Source organism: Canis lupus, chromosome 3, assembly GCF_048164855.1.
Source record: "Canis lupus baileyi chromosome 3, mCanLup2.hap1, whole genome shotgun sequence".
NCBI lineage: Eukaryota > Metazoa > Chordata > Mammalia > Carnivora > Canidae > Canis > Canis lupus.
Genome location: NC_132840.1, coordinates 42582919 through 42603384, shown reverse-complemented (window position 1 = coordinate 42603384; position 20466 = coordinate 42582919). Strand labels below are relative to the sequence as shown.

Here is a 20466-nt window from a genome sequence, read left to right as displayed (position 1 = left end):
GTTAAAATGCAGATTTCTAACCCAACAGGTCTGGAGACAGGACTTAAACTCTGCATTTCTAACAACCTCTCAGGTGATATTTATGCTGCTGGTCCAAACAATCCAGCCTCATTGCTTTATGTAAAAGAACTTGAAGATCAGAGAAGGCAAAAGTGTTTTGTTGGTGTCACACAGCTAGTTAGAGGCAGGACTAGAAGATGAATTCAAGTTTGTTGACTTTTAGTCTAGAGTTCTTTCTGCTATGCCCTGATGTTGTCCTTTCTCTTGAAAAGAAAAAAAGTTTCTGAAAAAAAATCTTATTTTCCATTCCCTCAAAGGCATTACACAACCTCACACATACGTATCTCCCAGAAGACAGGAGCTAAATCATAGTCTCTTCCTCAGTTTCCAGCACAAGGTCTTGAAAACAAAAGATACTCAAAATAACCTATCAATGAATTATGCGATGGGGGGAGAGGAGTCTTCTGGTGACAGGAATGCCTTCACTTTTTTCCTCCCTTTTTCATTCCTTTAAAGACACCCTTCTAATCAGCTACCCCAAAATTTTCTATCAACTCTATACTGAGTTTTCCCTAGAGGTATTTTTCTAAATTAAAAATCAATTTATTGAGAGAAAGTTCAAAACAAGCTATTATTCTAAATCAATATTTGGGGAGGAGATAAGGGTTTTTATCCCGGTAGCAGTAGGAGATTTTATGTTCCCAAATACATTTTGCACTAGACCATTTCAGGCACGTAAAGTGCTTAAAGAGTTACACTCAGCAGTCTAAGTGTTCATACGGGGCAGCTTCAAAGCCTCCCTCAAGCCTCCCACCTTTCAGAAATCGCTCCCAAAGGCTTCTGCGGCTTTGAACTATATTTTGACAATCTTAGGAGTTCGAGAAAGCTTGTTTTCCGATGTTATTTAGCTAAGGCCCAAGTACACATCAGGTCCACAGGTCCACGATATGTACCCGACTGTCACACCCGCCGCCTAGAACCAGGTTTTCAACAGAACTTTATTAAGAAGGTCAGAAAACACAACCTCACAGGGAAGAAAAACTGGGAGTATTTCAGCTGTTTCAAATTCTTACTCTACTGCTTCGTTAAAATTAACGGGTTTAGTGCAAATAATTTGTGTTTAGTTCCTGCCACCCTTAGGAAAGCATTAGGACGGAAAGGTAACACTTAAATCAGAAATGACTTTTTCTCCTTGCAAGAGGAAACGTCAGCAAAGCTCCAAAGCCACAAGAGTCCCACTCAGTGGGGCTTCTGATGGTTTCTAACTGGAGGAATGTAATCCATCAGCCCCCGGGAGCTCTGGCCTGGCTGCCCGAAGGCGAACCCTCCCACTCCAATCTTCCTGAACCTGCTCTTCAACCACAGACTCCCCTGCCCCAGCACTCAGGGCCTAGGCTCCCTTTCACAGTAGACCGTCCGAGTCATTCCAGGGCTGTCGGTGGCTCTGCACGTGCGGGCAGCCACACAACACAGGGGGACAGCCACAGCCAGGTCTGGGAGCCACAGCTCACCGTTCACATTCCTCTGACAGCAGATGTCAGAACAAATTCTAATTCTTCTAGTTATTTGTCTCTCCCTAGCCTCACTGCCCTGCCACTTCCACTAACCACTTCCACTAACTAGTCCAGAAGCCCCTAGAAAACAGGGAAAAAATGTTCTGGTCCCGGTGTAACCCGGCCCCCAATATAGTTCCTGGCACACAGTCAGGATTTACAAAATGCTAGCTGTTTTTATTAGAATGTACTATTGATACGTCCCCTCCACTTCTCTTTTCTGGCTCTTTGCTTCTTCTAGTAGGTGTCTTTTAAAAAACTTAGGGCCTGAGGGGCAGTCAGGCCACCTCATTTTACAGGTAACAAAATTAAGTACAAACTTCAAAGGATGTGGTGATCCAGTTAGTGGTCTAGCTGGAAGAGATGCTCTAACCTCTGCATCTATTGCTGAACGATCCCACTCCCTCCTCTTCCAGGCCAGGCAGCAGGGCATGGAGGGTCACCACTGGTGAGAGAAGGAAGTTGGTTCATTGGTGGCCTCGTGCTAGAGACTGGGAAAGCTGAGTTCCACTCTAGACTCCGGCCCTGATGAATTTTGGGTGGTTAATTCCAATCAACACCAGTGTGGGCCTCAGGCCACCCTCCTGTAAAATGGTCATCTCAGCTCCTAGTTATTGATGCTTACTGTGTACATGCAGTGTGTGCCAGTGGCCCAGGAATATTATCATAGTTCACCCTCACCAAAAGGTAATGAGGTAGGCATGATTTGTACCCCAAATTTTATAGAGGGGGAAACTGGGCTTTTGAGGTTTCCCCAAGGTCACAGACAGCTGAATGGGTTTAGCTGACTCCCAGAGCCAGTATTTTTATTTTGTTCTCATTTTGCTTTCTCAGGGGCTCCTCTAGCAGCAAGGAAAGGTAAAAGTGAGGAAAGTCTTCACTGGGGCAGACAGGAGGTTCACCTCCATGCTTCCTGTTCCCAGCAGTCACCCCTCGTCCTTACCTAATTAAGTGCATTAGCCACAGCTCTGCCTAATCCGAGGTGCACACAAGGAGAGACAGGATTCTTTCCCTGGGGGCTCTGCTTCTCCTGAGATTAGCCACGGTCCCCAGGAGGCTGTTAGCCCAACCCCAGGGGAGGGCGGCATCACAGCCAAGATGAAGCTTATCGCAGGAAGCCACTGGCGTGCTGGGGAAACAAAACACAGACTGCATGACTCACGGAGAGGTCTAAAAATCACAGGCACCAGATGATGTGCCAGCTAGATAGGTGCAAGTGACAACGAAGCAACTCCTACCTCTGCATTTTCTGGAGGTGCTGGGAAAGGCAGCAGTAAATATTCAAATTAAAGAATATATCCTGAGCATCTCCTAAGGGCATTCCCAAGAGCAAGCATCACTGCATTCCCAGCACTTAGCATTGGGCCTGGCACAGAGAAGGTGCTCAATGGGTTAATGAACAAATGACATTCCTGACCTACCACCATGGTGATGGAAGATGGTACCCATTCTCATCTCCGCAGAAATGAGAAGGGGTACCAAGGCTCACTATCAATTCTCCAGTTTGGGTTTGGTCCTAAAGCCTCAGTTTTCCCACTCTGTAGCCCGAGATAATAATACCTATCTCTCCAAATCCCCTCGATTTAGCCATTCATCCCATGAGACTCTGGGATGAATGCAGAGAATAAATGATTTAATAGAATAATTTGAAAGGGTACATATAAAAAAATAATAATGAAAGGGTACATACAATTCTTTAGGGCCACTTACTTAAAAGTTATTGAGCAACTACTATCTACACAATGCAAAATTAGAGAAAGCTACCATAAAGTTCTAGCTTTGGAGATTACAAGGAGCCTGGCATTAGGGAAGAGAGTAGACTAGGAGTTCTAGGACCTCAAGCAATTTCTTCAGAAATGTGAGAAGCCTCACCACCAACTGTACCTCATAGTTCTTTAACCTTTCAGAAAAATACTTTCTAACTCAATTAGATACCTTAGTTAATCACCCTCAGCGACTTTAACATAAAATGTCAGGAAAGAACAAAGAGAATTATAAAAGTTACAAACTTTCATTTCTCGCTCATTCATTCTCTTTTCAAAAGGCTAGGAAGGAGACCTGGCTAAGCAGTAGTCATGTAGTAGTAGTAGTAGTAGTAGTAAAGTAATATTTTCATGGTGCTATGCAGTTTGCAGAATCCTTTCACCTAATTTCTCACTTAATATACATAAAAATCCTCTGAGATTTTATTAGCCCATTTTACAAAATAGATGGCTGAGGCCCAGAGAGGTGAAGCACCTTGCCCAAGATTACACAGCTGGTGAATGGCCCAAACGCAGATTTTCTTTTCTCTTCAAACCATGCATTCTTTCCTCTGTGCAGAGCTGCCTCCTATACACTCTGCTGCCTCTCCTCTGAATGCTTAGCCTGTTGCTGGTGATGCTTTAATCTCATTATCTATGAAATAGGCATGATAATAACATAGCCTTCCTGATGGGGTGGTTGTGAGGTGATGCTTGCCTATTGCTTGGCATACAGGTAAGCACTCTACAAACATTCCTAGTGGTAATAGCAGTGGCTGTTGTATTGTAGTTAACAGTTAGAGAACACGCTCCTGAGCACTTCAAGACTTTTGAACTCGCTGGCCCCTCCTGGAGGATCCCCCTGCCACACACAGCCACCCACCTCCCCTCCTGAAGGATCCCCCTGCCACCCACAGCCTTTACTTCCTGCAGGTCTCTGCTCGAGAGTCACTTTATCCTGGGGTCTTCCCTGCCACCCCACACAATGGTGCCCACCCCACGCATCACTCCTCACCTCTCAGGTTCTCCAGCCCTGCTTCATTTTCCTCAGCACTTACTGTAATCTGATAGGACATATATTTCTCCATTTTTAGACCTCTCCCTGAGCAGGGCCTTTGTTTTGTTTACTGCTTCACCCCCAGCATCTAGAACAGTGCCAGCCACATAAATATTTGTGGAATGAATAAAGGAAGCTTCATGGGTCCATTCACCAAGAAATGGAGACAAACTCTTGCTTGCTATCTGACCCCTGGATCTCAGATAAAACTTGAAAGTTTACCAGGTGTTTTTACATCCTTCATCTCCTTTAATCTTCCATAATCTTCTGGGAAGGCATTATAATCCCCACCACAGAGACAAAGAAATGAGACACCAGAACTCAGAGCAGAGCAACTTCCTGGAGAGGCAGAGGCCTGGCTTGGGTTCTGAACCCTACCCCTACCTCCAGCACTCGGGTGGAAGGGTCTCGGCCTCCCTCTGAGTTGTTTTGGCTCTGGAAGAGCAGCTGAGGTTCCCTGAGAAGGGCTGGTTTACAGAGACGGGCCTGGGAAATGCTTTTTACCACTCAGCTGAACATCGAACATTACAGACAGCAGATCCTGGCTAACTCATTTGTCAAAATAAACCCATCCATTATTATCAATGGTGTAAAAAAATGCGTGATGGGTTATTGTTTGAGGGCGTCCCAGACTCCGGCTTTCAGCAAAGCCTCCCTGAGACCTTTCGTGATGCCCTCTGAGCCAGTCCAATCCCAAACCCTGATTAGCCGGCCCCCCTCCACGCTTTCAGACCCGGTGCCCAAGTCCTTACTGCTCAGCGGTCGTGCTCCCCACCAGGCCAGCCGTGGAGCTCTCACCAGAAGTGCCGGGAGCCCCAGCCCAGCGTCCGGCACCCAGGAAGCCCCACTCAGTGCACATGCCGACCAACTACCCTCCTGAATTAACACTGGGAGGGCAAGAACTGACCCAGCTCCAGCTCTTCCTCTCCCCCACCATTGCCTCAGCAGCCAAGAAACCTACCCAAAGCTTGGTTAAGCTCCCTTTCCTCCCTCCTGTGTGAAGGAAAGGTAGGCCAGCCTGAAGCAGACGGTTCGAGGGATTTAAAAAGAGGTGCCGTACAAAATGCAAGGACATCCGGGCCCTTCTGGCCATCTTTGCATCCAGATTGCTTGCAAGTTCCAAACTTAGAGAATTTTCCCCCTCTGCTTATTAGTCGAAAGAAGGGAGAGTAAGAGTTCCCCGGGGGATATTTCCCTAGTAATGAGACCTCTCAAAATTCCTGAAGAAAGAAAGGGAAGGGAAGAGCAGAGCCAAAGGAGGGAGGAGAAGGTTTGTCAGGGCAGGGAAGAATCACTCACCACCCCCTCTCCCGGGCGGCCCTCACAGCCCAAACCTGCCTGTGGCCTCAGCCACAGTGCCCTCTCCCCTGTGGCAAGAGGCCAATATTTTCCACATCTTCCCCCAAACATGAAAGAAGAGAAAGAGGAGGACTGTAAGGGAGAATTTTAATTTGTTGCCAATTAAGGACAGAGTGACCCTAATTTATAGCAGCAGAACTGAAGAGTTATCACAGATTTTTCATCTTAGGAAAACAGCCCAGCTCTCGAGCTGCCCACTGCTTCCCTGCAAAGAGAGCCCACAGCAGGTTTAATTGAGTCCAGATTGACTTTTTAAGGGGTTGAATTCCTCATCTTTCGGAAGAGATAGCCTTGAGATTTTCAGTTGCTCAAAGATGCATTTTTAAATGGCCAGATAGTAACAGCAAAGCAAGCTGGAAGTATCCCAGCCTCTAGGAAGTAAGACCAAAGCCTAGTAAAAGTAAGTAGAGTCGATTCAAAGGGCCACCAGGCACTGTGCTGGCTGTGATCCAGACTCAGACCTTACTCTAAGAAGCATCCAACCCAGCGATAGAAAAGGTAACAGCTGTACAAATAAATATTTAATTACACACTACAACGAATAGTATTTAAAAATAGAGGGTGCTATCAAAGCAAGTAAGTGGGAACCCAATTGAGTCTGGCCTGTCAGGGAAATTACAGTGAAGTAGAAGAGCAGAAGCACTGGTAGCTGATAGGTTGAGGAAGGACGTTTCTGTGAGAGGGGACAGCCCATGGAAAAGCCACCATGTACAAAGGTGCCAGATGAGACCCAAGAGAGGCAGCAGCCCCAAAGTCCTGTTGATGTGTCCTTGGTAATATTTTTGGTTGTGTCCCCATCCGCTCACTTCCTCCTTGATCTCTTTACGACTTGGTTCCCTATAGCCCCAATAGCTATGAATTTCCTTCTGGATACTATGTATCTCTTTCTTCAGCCCTCTTTGCCATGTCCACATGGACACCTTTCACTTCTATCCCTCTTGCATTTTCAGAAAAAATCTCACATGTAGTCATTAAGTCTGGGGCAGTGCACAGCTCTGACAGGTGTCCCTGCTTTCCAGCTTTGACTTCCCAGGACACTGCATATTGGAGAGAAACAATTTATTATTGGTTCGCCATCTCCACCTCCTTCAGAAAACCCTCCCAGTCGTTCTGAACCATGCACACTTCTCTCTTTGATCTACAAAACTTACTGTACGCACCTTCCTTGTGGCACTCAATTACACTGAATTGAGCATTTGCTCAACACATACTTAGTGATTTCCTACTGAGTGAAATGTAATTAACTGACATAAGATCAGGTCCCTGCTCACACAGAAGTGAATAGAAAGGAAAGTGGCTGAGGGAGAAATTACCTAACATCTCTGAGTCTCAATTTTCCCTTGGGAATAAAAGTGTGACTTCCTTTTATAAATACAAATATGTATAGAAAACACTATCAGAGATTATTTCTGAATGGCAGGATTGTGGATGATTATTGTTTTCATACTACATTTATGATTTTGTTTTTATTGGACATATTTTCCCATGAGAAAAAGCACTAAAAACGCTTCCTTTGGGTTAAAAATAATGACTCCATTTCATTTTGTTGTGATCACTAGTGAGGTAAGTTGTGTGCATGGTCAGGGATAGTCACTTCATCCAAAGTAGAGTCTATGGGCTCTGAGCAGAAAATCTCAGAGACATGGAGATGACACTGGACCACTGCCAGACCTCTTGGAATGCCTGCCTTGGACATCAAAGTCTTTCTCTCCCTCACACCAGCTTCTTTCCAGGGCAGAGATATGGTGGAGGGTGTCTCCTAGCTTCCCTGCCCCAAAGGAACCACTCCTAAATCCCAGGGTTAGCCCATCATAGTGAGGCTAGGGGTAAGAGGTTACAATCGGCACTCTCCCCATAACAAGGTCAGCATATAGGCAAAAGCAGTTTCTTTTCCCAACTGATAAAGGAGCAGAAGGAGGAGGTGAGAGGGAAAGAGCAACAATTCTGGAGAGATAAAATAATAGGATTCTGCTACAAAATACAAAATGTCTTGCCAGATGTATGCCCCATTGTAGATGCTCAAAAAATGATGGTGACTATGATCACAAAGATTAAGATCTAGGTGCTGGGCTAAATAAGAATAGGTGAGTGTGACTTAGGTGGCGTCTGCAAATACTGGCTGAATGTGGGGGCACAGGGGAAGGAAGGCAGAAGGTGAATTCTTGAATGTGGAAGACTGGGGAGTTGAAGAGTAAGATTTCAGCAAGGAAAGATGAGGAGAGGGACCAGGGTGACCCTGCTGTGCCAGGGAGATGGGGCAGGTGCTAGAGTACATGGCTTCTAGAAGCTGCAAGACAGAGAAAGAGCCCTAAGCAAAGGTCAGAACAGGAAGTTTGATTTAATATTATTCTCATACCATTTAGGGGTCTCAATATTGCCTAACAAAAACAATGAATGTCCTACGGGAGAGGATATTGCCGTATATTTCTTCTGCATCCACTTTATTTTTTTTTAATTTTTTTATTTATTTATTTATGATAGTCACAGAGAGAGAGAGAGAGGCAGAGACACAGGCAGAGGGAGAAGCAGGCTCCATGCACTGGGAGCCCGATGTGGGATTCGATCCCGGGTCTCCAGGATCGCGCCCTGGGCCAAAGGCAGGCGCCAAACCGCTGCGCCACCCAGGGATCCCTGCATCCACTTTAGTTGCTAAATAAATATCTAACCAAATGGAATTGCCAGTGACTTCTTGGTAGTTTACACAGGACACATCACTCGACAGGTGACAGAGCTTTGCCTCTCAGGGCCCCTCTTTCCTTCGTTCCTCTACACCCACACAGCAGACAGACCAACTGTCGTGGTGACTTGAGTCTATGAATCTGGGGGAAGCCACTTTCACCAACGCCTTGGGTTGAGAAACTTTCTAAACCTGAGTCCTGAGGCAAAGATGTGGGAGAGTTATTTAAAAAACATTTCGACCATCTCATCTATGTATATAGTTTTAACACCAACAAAACCATGAAATCTGGCAATTACTCCTTAAAAAAAAAATCAAGTTGTAAGCCAGTGTGAGGAGGGAATGCTTTCCTTCTCCACATGGGGAGGGAAACAAATTAGTGCTAGGTGCTGGACTCTCTCTGTGCCCTTTTACTAGCTACTTCTTGCAGAAGCTCACACAGTATGACCCAGGAACTCACTGATGAATTAGGTAGAACAAACTGGGTATGCTCAGCTCCAGGCCTTTGTTGCTCAGTGGGGAAGAGAAATGTCCTTTATCAGGGGTCCCCGAGGACCCCCCCAACACACACACACACACACACACACACACACACACACACACCCAGCAGATAGAGATTCTCTGAAGGTTATCTGGCCACAGGCAAAGCACTTGATTCTTTAGTTTAAGAACAGCAGATGTGAGTGGGCAGAGGGTTGTGAGCAGCATAGACAGAAAGAGGGTAACTCACCAGTCCATTCAGAACATCATCAAAAAATGTTGCTTCTTGCTGTCAGCAGTCTCCACAGCTACTCTCAAACAGGCAACATTTGGGAACTGGAAGTTCCTAGACAGCACATAATCCTTCTAAGGGAGGAGGTAAACAGCCACCACTAAGTTAAATACTACTTTCTTTTTTTTTTTTTTTTAAGATTTAATTTATTTATTCATGAGAGACACACACACAGAGACATAGGCAGAGGGAGAAACCAGCTCCCTCCGGGGAGCCTAAGGCAGAACTCGATCCCAGGACCCCAGGATCACGACCTGAGCCAAAGTCATATGTTCAACCATGGAGCCACCCAGGTGCCCCAAGCACTACTTTCTGAAGGCATGCCTTCCAGAGGAATCCATAACGTTCATCACACAAGAGTTCAGGTGGGGAAAGAAAAACAATCAGTACTCTCAGGGAGTATGAAAATGATGTAAAAACTATTAAATACCCCAGTTGGAGTGAAATCTAAGAGGTGAGGATATAATCTCTCTTATGGAGAAAAAAATAGAATAAATTGCTTTGATGTACACTTAAGCCCATCAGGAAATGGGGTCAGTTTCCCACGAAGAACAGATAGGAGCCTTTCAAGGAAATCTAGGATTTCAGGCAGCAGGATCTGATTTTACCGTAGGGTGTTTAACCTTCACAGAGCATAAGAAAGTCATGTCCATGGCAAATATTAACATAATTGTAATCTAAAAGTTCCAAGTGCTAGGAAGGTCTGCCCCAGAGATGCTTATATTATAATACTGATTATATTATAAAATAAAGGCCCACAAAATGCCAAGGTTCATCAGTTTTGCCCCATCACATCCTGGGAAAAGCTCAAAGGAGGAAGTGCTCTCTTGCTGGCTTCCATTTAATTCTTAGGACTAAGTGAGAGCGCACTTGGAACGTGACCCAGGTACTATACAAGCACTTCCCATAGTCCCACCCCCAAACCTTTCAAGCACCATGAACACCATTATGCCTCCCATTTTACAGGTGAGGAAAGCGAGTCTCAGAGAGGTCAAGCAATTTACTGGCAGGGAAGCAGTGAATCCAGTTTCACACCAAGACCTTCTGATACCAAACAAAGCCCTTTCACCAATGGCTCTTCCCCCTGCTGAAATCACCAACCACTTAGGACACTCTGTCTTTAAGTAACTTCTCCCAGTCTAATAGCAAGTGAATTTTCATGGGTTACAGGAATCCTAGCTCCAGGTCCTATCTACAGATGCCTTACAACCATTTCTGGGGAAAAAAATAGCTGATTTAAGGAGAATCAGGAAAATTTGTTTGCTGGTAAAAGTACAGTGGAAATAGACATGTATTAGTCTCTTAGAGTCATGAATTCCAAACATAGGTAGTCTTTTAAAGCAGAAAGCACTATGGGCCTAAAGTCAAAGAGGCTGGGTTTCCAGTAGATTCCACCAGCAACAGTGACCTTAGGTGAGCTGCCAACTTCCCATGCCTAATATTAAAAGGAAGAGAGAAAGAGAAAGAAAAAAAAATCCTGTTTTATTGGATTATTTGGAAAATTAATGATAACATTATACATGAAATAATTTTGTAAGCTGAAAAACCCTATACAAATGGAGGATTTAATTATAATCATTTTAACTCAGCTATTTGGCTGGGATCTTACAGAGAATGTGAATCATCAGATTAAAAAAAAAAAAAAAAAAGAAAACCACTGAGCTGCGGTATGGCATAATGCTTAAGGACAAAGCCCCGGACTCAGAATAACTAGGTTCAAATTCTGGTTCTGGTAAGCTTAACTTGCTGTGTGATCTAGAGCAGGTTACTTACCCTCTCTGTACCTCAGTTTTCTTATCTGGAAAATGGGGATAATAATTCATGCCTACCTCATAGTGTTCCCTGAAGACTGAGGGAGTTAAAATACCTAAAGTACTTGAAAAGGTTCTTGGCATACAGGATGCTTGATGTGTTAATCATTACAACACTATTATGATTTTCATCAAGGAGGCAAAATGTGGACAGAGATTTAGTAGCCTGTACCACAGAACAAAAAAACTCTTGCAGCAGACATGCTATTCCTTTCACAAGGAGCCTGGAAAAGGACTGCATTTTTAACTCTCTGGGATCATCTTCTGGAGAGAAAGGTAAATCCTCATGCTCCCAGTGAATCCATGCTCCCCCAGCCACCCTCCTTCATATGCAGAAAAACATAACAGGCACCACTCAAGGTCCTCCTTTTTCTCCATTACTCTCCCATCTCATAAAAACGAGCCTTATTCCAGGGTGAAGGCCCAGTTTAAGAAGCCAGGACAGCCAGGGCAAGTCCATGGAGAGACAAGAGCAGCTACAGAATGTCTAGCTCCCCTCCTCCTGTGCCCATCTTAATCCTCCCCACCCTTCAAGGTTCCCATCATATCCCACTTCCTCCTGAAAGACCTCTCCTTCTTCAGCATTCTGCATCTATAATTGCCAACTCTGTACTCACTGGGTGTATAATTATTTCACAAGTGCCTATTTTATTGCCCCTAAAAGGTAAACTCCCCAAGGGCTAGTCATAGTGCTCCTAGATTCTCCACAGTGCTTAGCACGGTGCTAGAGCCACCATATATGTGCCATAAATAATTTGGATAGAGGTTTAATCCACTGGAAGGAGCCCAGATTCTATGTGAACTGGTCAGATGCCAGCTAGTTCTGAGCCTCTACTCCTCCTCCGCAAGCCCAGGGCAAATGCTGCTACAGATCACAGCATTCTCTCCCAGGGATCCTGGAAGAAACCTCAGATTCCTTCTCAACACTGTACCGCAGGCAGCCAATACCAATTGACAGGAAAAATGAACCCATTTTGCCATCTCTGCTCCCTAGGCACTTCCTTAACAAAGTCTCCATTTCAAGAGGACTTAACCACTATTGTCATAACTATTACACTCCGTGGAACAGAGCTGTTGGTTTGTCTGCTTCTACTAGACCAGTGGCTTTCAAACTTTTGAGCATGAGCCTGATAAAACCCAAATCAGCAAAAGCAGAACTGAAGCTAAAGCTTCCTAAAACAGTACTCATTTCGTTAATGTAACGTACTCTGAAATGTCCTATTATATTCTATCTAAAAATGCTGGTCCTGACTGCTGCACTGTGGGATGGAGAGATAGATCAACAGGGACCTAAATATATATAATGTCAGCTCCATAGAGGTAATGTTAGCAGTGATAGCTGATATAACTCTGAAATCTCAGCCTTTACTACCCTAAAAGCTTATTTCTTCCTCACATAAAACCTAAACAAGTGTGGACTGGCATGTGGCTTCCACAGTGCAGTGATAAAGGGAGATTCCAGGCTGTTCCGGGCTGTATGTATCTTGCAGTATCCTCAACACGTGATTTCTACACTACCATGTTCAGAATCCTAGCAATCCTGCCTGAGAAGTTTTTTAAGGGCCAAGCTGTTAAGTGTCACTTGTAAGTGACATTCATTGTTTCTAATCTCATTCCATTGGCTAATATTTAGTCACCTGGCCTCACTTAACTCCAAAGAACTGGGAAATGTAGTCTAACCAAGATACCAAGAAGAGATGGAAACAGATTTTCTGATCAGCTAGCAATCTCTGCCATAGATCTGCCATTTGAAAAACACTCCAGGCAAGGACCTCGCCTTATTCACCCTTATATCTCTAGTGAGTAGCAAAATATTTGGCTCACAGTAAGTGCATAGAAAATGTATGATCAGGGCGCCTGGATGGCTCAGTTGGTTAAGTATCTGCTTTTGGCTCAGGTCAGGATCCTGGGACGGGGATCCAGAGTCACGATGGAGGCCAGGAGGAGGCCCAGGCAGCTGGCTCCTGCTCAGCAGGGAGTCTGCTTCTTCCTCTCCCTCTGCCTGCCCCCCTCGTGTGCTCTCTCTCAAATAAATAAATAAAATCATTTTTTAAAAAATGTATGATCAGTGAAAGAATGGGAAACATGATAGATCCTAGCCAGAGCTCCAGGAGTGTTATACTTCATGATTAGGCATCATGATTCTCTCCAAATACACACCTGTGCAAATTCCCTTCCCCACCCAAAGCAGAGCTGAGCCCCAAAATCTGGATTAGGGCAGGTGGGAAAGATTCCATAGAAATTGTCTTAGTGTTGTCCTTTCCATTTAGGAACTACACAGCCACCACTCTTCCAATCACATGCCTGTTGAGATGGAACACAGTGGAAAAATTAAGAGCACAGGCTTTTGAGGCAGATAAGTCATGGTGGGGCCTTTCTCTGGCTACTTAATTACAGCAGAACTCTCACTGAGCACTCACTACGTACAAGACAAGGTGCTAAGCATTTTCCACGTTGGCACATGGAGATACGTGTCTGTTCATCCCATCTCCCCAATTATACTTCAAGATAGTGGAAATAATACACACTTGAGTCAAAATACCGATTTCCAACATCTAGGTTCAAATGCCACATCCCAACTTAATAGTTTGTGTGAGGTTCAGGTTCACCAAGATACTGCCTGGGACTCAATTTCCATATCTGTAAAATGGGGTCAGAGGTCCAATCACAAAGGGCTGCTGGACATAAAAACCTGCTATCTATAAAGAACTATGCCTGGCACCTAACAGTTTCTTCAAAAAGTGAGAATTTCCCTCCTCCATCTCTCCTGAAGGGCGAGGGTAATGTTTGATTCCTGGGCACCAACACTGTATTTGCACAAAATAAACATATAATAATAAGTGTGAGATGAAACACTTTGAATGACAACTTTACTGTTAAAAGACAAAAATAAAAAAGACAAACCCTGTCTTGGTCTTTGGAAGTTCTTTTTATCTCCTCTCCCCCTTCCCACACTTCATTACTCTTCTCTCTTTGGGTAATGTGAACTTTTTTTTTTTTTTTGTACTCAGAAATTTTAAATGGCTAACAGAGCACCTCAGGATTCTTTCCTCCAGCCATTATCCTTCTCTTTTAAGTTGTGCTCAGCAAGATTATTTGGATATTGGAGCTAAAAACGGTCAGATTACAAGTGGAGGTCCCTGAAATGTAACATTCCCCATTGCAGGATTCTGGAATTACACCAAGCACCAGGGAGGGGCTGCTCTTCCCCAAAGAGCTCACTGTTCTGAAAAAAAGCCTTTGTTTTAAGGCTTGCAAAACCGCACTGTGGAATCTCCCATCTGGGTCCCCAGCACTGGCCTGGGTACTGCTCAGTTCGGGAGTGTCTACAAGCACCCTGTAAAATAAAATACTCAAGTGTCTTAAAATATTATAAAAATTGCTGCTCTCTCAGTCTTGGTTCCTATCTTAGAGCATAATGATCATTGCTTAGAAGCCAAATTTTGTGATTTCTCCAGCAAACCTCTGATAATGACAGTAAGCTAACACACTGTGTGCTTACTAGGTCCATGGCACTGTTAGGTGTTTTCTGCTCATTGTCCCCTTTAATTCCCACAAAAACCTAGTAAGTCAAGCAGTACTATTATCCTCATTTTTCAGAGAGAAACTGAGACTCAGAAGTTCAAGGAATTTTGCCCAAGTTCACACAGCCAGCAAGCAGCAACGCCCTAGTTCAAACCCTAGTCAGTCAGGATCCAAATCCCATTCCATTTCTGTTCCTCCACAATACCTCTTTAAATGGCTATAAAGGAAGGTCCTTTCTGCATAGCAATACTAGAGAAAATAAACAGCTTGAACTGGTTGATCTTTTAAGGTCCCTTCCCCCCCTTAAAAAATCTATGATTCTGTGGAGAGAAGGGGGGAAAAAAGGAAATGTAAGGGGCCAAACATTATGAGGCTTGGCTTATCAGTATTTAATAACAGCTTTTGGATCAAAACCTTACGGAACCTTATTTATGGACAGACAGTTACTGTTAAGCAGAGCCTTTTTATACAACCTTTTCATCTGAGGATGTTGTAGCCTTCTACTGCCTTTCTATTAGTGAGAGATGGGGTGTGAAATTTGCTGGCCCTGCCAAGATTATCCCATTAAATTATCTGCCCTCTTCCAGTGTAATTCACTCAGGGGCAACAGTTTGAGACTCGGGCCGGTGGATGTTCATGCCTGGGCGCTCTGAGGGGGAAGCGTGAAGGAAAAAGTTCAGGTGGTGGGAGCATCCCAATGACATAACATCAATCCACGTTTCACTGCCTTACCAAAATAAAGTGGATGCCACAATTATCCCATTCCTAAACAAACTGAAAACCCCAACCGAGCTTACTGCAACAAAGAGAGAGCCTTTTTACTGCTGTTTATTTTTATTTTGTATTCGTTAGCTTTTTAGATATTCCTGGCATGCAAGTCAGGCTCCGTGTAACAAGCAGCTGCATTTAGTTAAGGATTTCGAAGAGTTTTCCCCACCCTCCCCACCCCCTGCCATCCCCTCCCCCTCAACTCCAGAGAACCTTCTCAGACTCCTAGAAGACTATTCCTTTCTCTTCAGGGCGTCTCCAGAACAGTTTCTCCTGGCACACCTCGGGGGAATTGGGAAGGCCAGGTTGAGGCCCTGTTGTTAGAGAAGGCCTCAGAGATTTGAGTGTTTCCTAGCTGGGGCTGGATTTGCCAGTCTGGTCTACATAGGGACCTGGAAACTGGCAAGCCAGCTCTCCCGCTCAAGAGTACTCTCATAAATCACTCTGCTCAGCCTACAACCCCAGTTGTACACCAAGATGCAAATACAAAGGCACTTCATCAAAATGCATCTCATCACTGGTTGGAAAGAACTGCCAGACACACTCCCCAAACCGCATCAAAGTTGCAGTTCAGTACAACAGTGTAATTCCTCCTGTCAGAGGTGCAGACCACCAAAGGCCCCTTGAAACCCAGAGTTGCAGCAAGACTGGCTCAGAGAACTCCAGCACAGAAAGAAAAATTGAAATTGGCTGTCTCTGATCATTTCTTGTAACCCCTAGATATAGCTAAGAAAACATCCCATTGCTCTTGGAAAACGTGGGGAAATGGCACCTTTGGCCCAGACATAGTGTAAATTTTTAAGACTTAAACCAGGAGAGACTGTGTAAGGCAGCAGGGAAGAGCATGAACTCTTACAGGGTTTGGAAGCCCAGCAATCCATGTCACCTTAAGAAAGTAACTTCTCTGTGTCTACATTAAAATGAGCTAATTATGCCATCCCCCTCGTAGATCTGTGGGGAGGATTCAGTGAACTAATATTTGCAAACTGCTCAGAATGGTCACTGGCCCATTGTAAGGATTACCCAAGTGTTTGTTAAATCAATTGTATAAACAGGCATTTCAGAATGCTTGGATTCAGGGAAATACATACTTAGTTGAGGCCAAAGGACTTGGCACCATTCTTTAGCTTCTCCTAAGCCCAGTAACAACTGGCCTGGAGGTGGTGGGGGGGTGGGGGAGGGAGGGACTGGAAAGTGAGGAGAGGTAGAGGCTCCAGGAATTGTGCAGATCTAGGCTCAGGCCCAGGACCCACCACCAGCCCTCAAGCCCCAGCAACCTACCCCGGAAGGCAACTTACTGCCCCAGGCATCAAACCCTCCAAATCAATGGTTTCTATCTTTTGGGGATTGCTGTTTTTTCAGGACATCAGATTATAGTTAGAAATATACAACCACAAAAATGCAGAGAAATTTTTGTATATTATTTCGGGGGGGTTGCATATCCTTGGTTTCAGGTACCCCAACTTAAGACCCTCTCAGCTGGCTGCTTTTCTCTAGTACTTGACATACATGGTTTCATTTTAAATCTCTTTTAACACTCTGGTAAGGTTCAGAAAAATGGAGCGACCATCCCAGCGCATGGCAGAGAAAAGATTCAAACTCATGTCTGTTAAACTCCAATGCTCATAACCATTAAGCTCTACGGTTAACTTTACTATACTCCAGTCATACTAAAAGTTGGAGCAAGAGAGGGAAAAAGTCCTTGAAAGTATGTCACGTTACGTTTTTACTAAGAAAAGCAAATATTACACCACAGTTTTACATGCAACCAAGAAAGTTATTCTCCATTCATTCAACAAAAATGTATGGACCACTTACGGTATAGATGTGTACACATATGTCATTTATATGTAGACATACGTTTACATTAATACACATACAGGCTACAAAGCATTCCTTTCTACATAGGATACTGTATAAAATTTTCAAAAATATTCAAAATGGGCTATGTGGTCTCCAGCAAACCACAGCCAAAATAGATACTAATGGATGCGAGTGACACACCACTTATAAACTTTAAAGTCTAATTTGAGGGCTGTGCTCACCAGGCAGGAGATGGAGAAAGGAAAATGCAGACCAAGTTTGAGTTTTTTAAAAAGACTCCTAAGTAAATATCAGAAAGATAATCCCAGCATCCGAGTAGCAAAACAGCCTACCAGGTAAGCTGAATCAATATTGAGGATTAAATATTTCCAACACTGTGCCAGAGGCAGCTAGACCAAACCCTTTGTCTATTGAGCCTCTGTGTGGCTCCCCTAGGGAGGATTTTTAGGCATCTCCAATAAAGTTGGGGCTGGCTAACTTGGCTTTCAGTGTTTTCACCAGGAAAGCTGACAGTCTTATTACCCTCAAGAGACTCCTATTCTAAAAGTAGACAGGACAGACACCTATTAAAATGGCATTGGAAGGTTTATGAAATGACAGCAAACACAGTAGCAGGCCACCTTCCTCTGAGTCTAAGAGGCAAACCACACAATCTACAGGATTCTGAGAAAGGCCCAGGTGGGTTCCTAAGGCCCTGACTCTGGGTACACAGTATTAATGGCTTCTGCTTCCCAGAAAGGTTTAGTGCTAGATTGGTAGGAGGTAGATGAGGAGATCAACACTGCATAGGCCAGAAAAAGTAAATGTAAAGGTTTGCTTCTCTTGGCCAACAAAATATTTTTTTAAAAAAATGGGACAAATTACTGAGCATTTTTTAAAATAAGTAACTGAAATCTATCTCCCCCTTAAGCTGATTTCTTGAGCCACTGGTTGGGTTAAGAATTCTGAATCAGACAAGAAACTAAATCGGAGTTCCAATGGAAAACTTGCCTCCAGAGAAAAGATCAAGGATTCAGAAAAATGGAAAGGGATTTATAAGATGACAAGTAAGACAATAATAACAGATTTGACCTCACTATTGACTTGTTTGGAATAGGCAATACTCTTTTTTTCTCTCTCTCCTTTAATTTCAAAAGCCTGTAGACAGTTAAACAAGACAGAATTTGCCTGACTGCTGATAACAAAATTGTCCTACACTCAGCAAAATCATTGCACGGACATTCATTTAAAGGCAGGTGACCGAAGAAAGGTTCGCTCCTCCCCACTCTCACCCTCATGATCCAAAAGCAGCCACTGTTGAAAGGCTGCGCAGAAGTAAAAGAAGCCGAGAGAGGAAATAATCAAATTCATCAAGGACTCAAGCTAGGAGTCCTCCCCCGATTATCTTCACTTCAATTTGCCGGGCAACCTGACTTAAGAAGGATGTTTCTTCCATGGTTTAGTCAGTATAGCCCAGTTTTTACTTTTCACCCAGGTGTTGTGGCTTGGGGCCAGATGTTTGGCATCTCCGAAGGAAGCAAACATCCACGAGATCAAGCTGTTTACATTTCATTAGTATTTTTCATCAGGAAGGTGCACTCCCTGCTGATGTACATCTTAATCACAATTAGGAGCTGTATTTACCCTGAGGAATCTCCAGATTACCAGGACCTCACCACGGGATCAATCTTAGAATATCTCTCAGAAAATGTGGTTCTCACTTCCCCAAACCCAACTCTAAGAAATCAACATTCGCTGGCAACTTCCTTCCAGAGTGCGTCCCTACAACGAAAACCACCAGCCAGATCTTAAAAACTAACTCTGTTAACCACAGTCTACGCAGCGAATAGATCTTTTCCCCTCAACTGCTAAATAGCCCAAAGTCTTTTCTTTTCCAAAGCACAGCACTAACTTAAAAAAAAAAAAAAAAAAAAAAATGAAAGATGCATGATAAAAGAGCAGGGACCTATTAATCTGCACCGGTTTGGGCAGGGAGGGCTGAACCCAGGGACTCCAGCACCCCCCTCAAGGGATGCATGTTAAAAGTGAGGCCCCAGACCCCGGAGACTTTAATCAACTTTCCCCCTCCAACCTCCAAAGAATGAATCGGTTGTCTCCGCAGGCGCAGCCGGGCTCTTCCCTCTCATTGTGTACCGGCTTAGACGCAGCAAGGATCCGAGCTTCCCGCAGCGAACTGAGACGCTCGGGCTTTCGGTGGAGTCTTTCTCTAACTGTTGCAATTGTCTTTGGAGATTACCAAAATCAAGTATGCATTAGATGGCTCCCCCCCGCCCGCCCCCGGCTTGTGTGTAACACACGCGCACACACACACACACGCACACGCACGTGCACGCTCAGAGCACTCGGAGCTGCAGGCCGCCTCTGACAGCACATTTTGCACAAAGTGGCGGCGACGGGGGCAGCGCGCACGTTGGGGCCTCCGGCGTGAGCCTCCAGAGGCAGGAGGGCCGGGGGCGGTGGATCCGGGAGGCCGCCGGGGCCTCGGGAGGCCGGGGCTTTTGTTCGGGTCGGTGCGCGGCCAGCCCGGGCTCTCGCACGCACCGCCGAGGGCACCAACTGGCTCCGGGACCGCGCCTCCCGGGACGGCGGCCCCGCGGACGGGTCAGGGCGCTGGCGGGGTCCGCGAGACGCAGCGGGACCGACGGCACGGGAGGGCCCCCCACCCCCACCCGCGCCCGCCCCGCGGGGCCCTCCACGCCTCCTGTCAGCGCTGACAACTGCGGCGGGGCGCCGAGGAGGGCGCCGAGGAGGGCGCCCCCGGGCAGACGGGCGCCCGCGGTGGCGCTGGCGAGCCCCCCGACGGCTCCGGGCCCGGGGCGGGCGGACGCGCTCCTACCTTGGGCAGCGGCCCCGCGCGCAGCCAGCAGCAGCAGCAGCAGCAGCGCGGCCGGCAGCAGCGCCAGGAGCGGCGGGGGCGCCCCGCGGCGGCGCGGCCGGTGCATTCCTCCTCTCGCGGCGGCGGCGGCGGCGGCGGCGGCGGCTCCCAGGCCGCGCGCAGAACATCCACGGGCTCCGCCCGGGGTCCCGGCCTCCTCGTTCCGGCCGCTGTCCCCGCAGGATGCCGGGGGACTCTGCAAAGTTCTTTGTCCCCCTAACCTGCTCCCTCGCTCCGCGCGGGTCGCTCCCCGGCCCTGCGGCCGGTCAGTCCCGGCTGTCGGGGTCGCGCTGGCCGAGGGCGGGTCCCCCCGGCCCGGCCCGGCCCGGCCTCTCGGAAGAGCGCGCCCTCCGCCCGGGGGCTGCCGTCCCGGGGCTCCCTCGGCGGCGGCGGCGGCGGCGGCGGCGGCGGCTCCTCCCGCTCGGCGCGCTCGCTCTCTGGCTCTCAGCCTCCCTCAACTTGTCACTTTGCACCAACTCTCCAGCCCCGCGCCCGAGCCCGAC

The 20466-nt window shown here is 46.1% G+C and overlaps 1 protein-coding gene across 6 annotated transcripts in view; it reads right to left on the bottom strand.

Annotated features, from left to right (window-relative positions):
• Positions 1-20466, bottom strand: part of ROR1 (receptor tyrosine kinase like orphan receptor 1) — a 475484-nt gene that overhangs the window by 381873 nt on the left and 73145 nt on the right. Inside the window, exon 1 of one of the 6 annotated variants that reach the window (XM_072820558.1) lies at positions 19925-20413. The exons of 4 other annotated variants lie outside the window; for them this stretch is intronic. In XM_072820558.1, coding sequence (XP_072676659.1) covers positions 19925-20030 — 106 coding nt within the window. In that variant the 5' untranslated portion in view covers positions 20031-20413. Of the gene's footprint in view, positions 1-19159; positions 19292-19924; positions 20414-20466 lie in introns of those variants that run through there. One more of the 6 variants, XM_072820557.1, reaches the window with a different exon arrangement.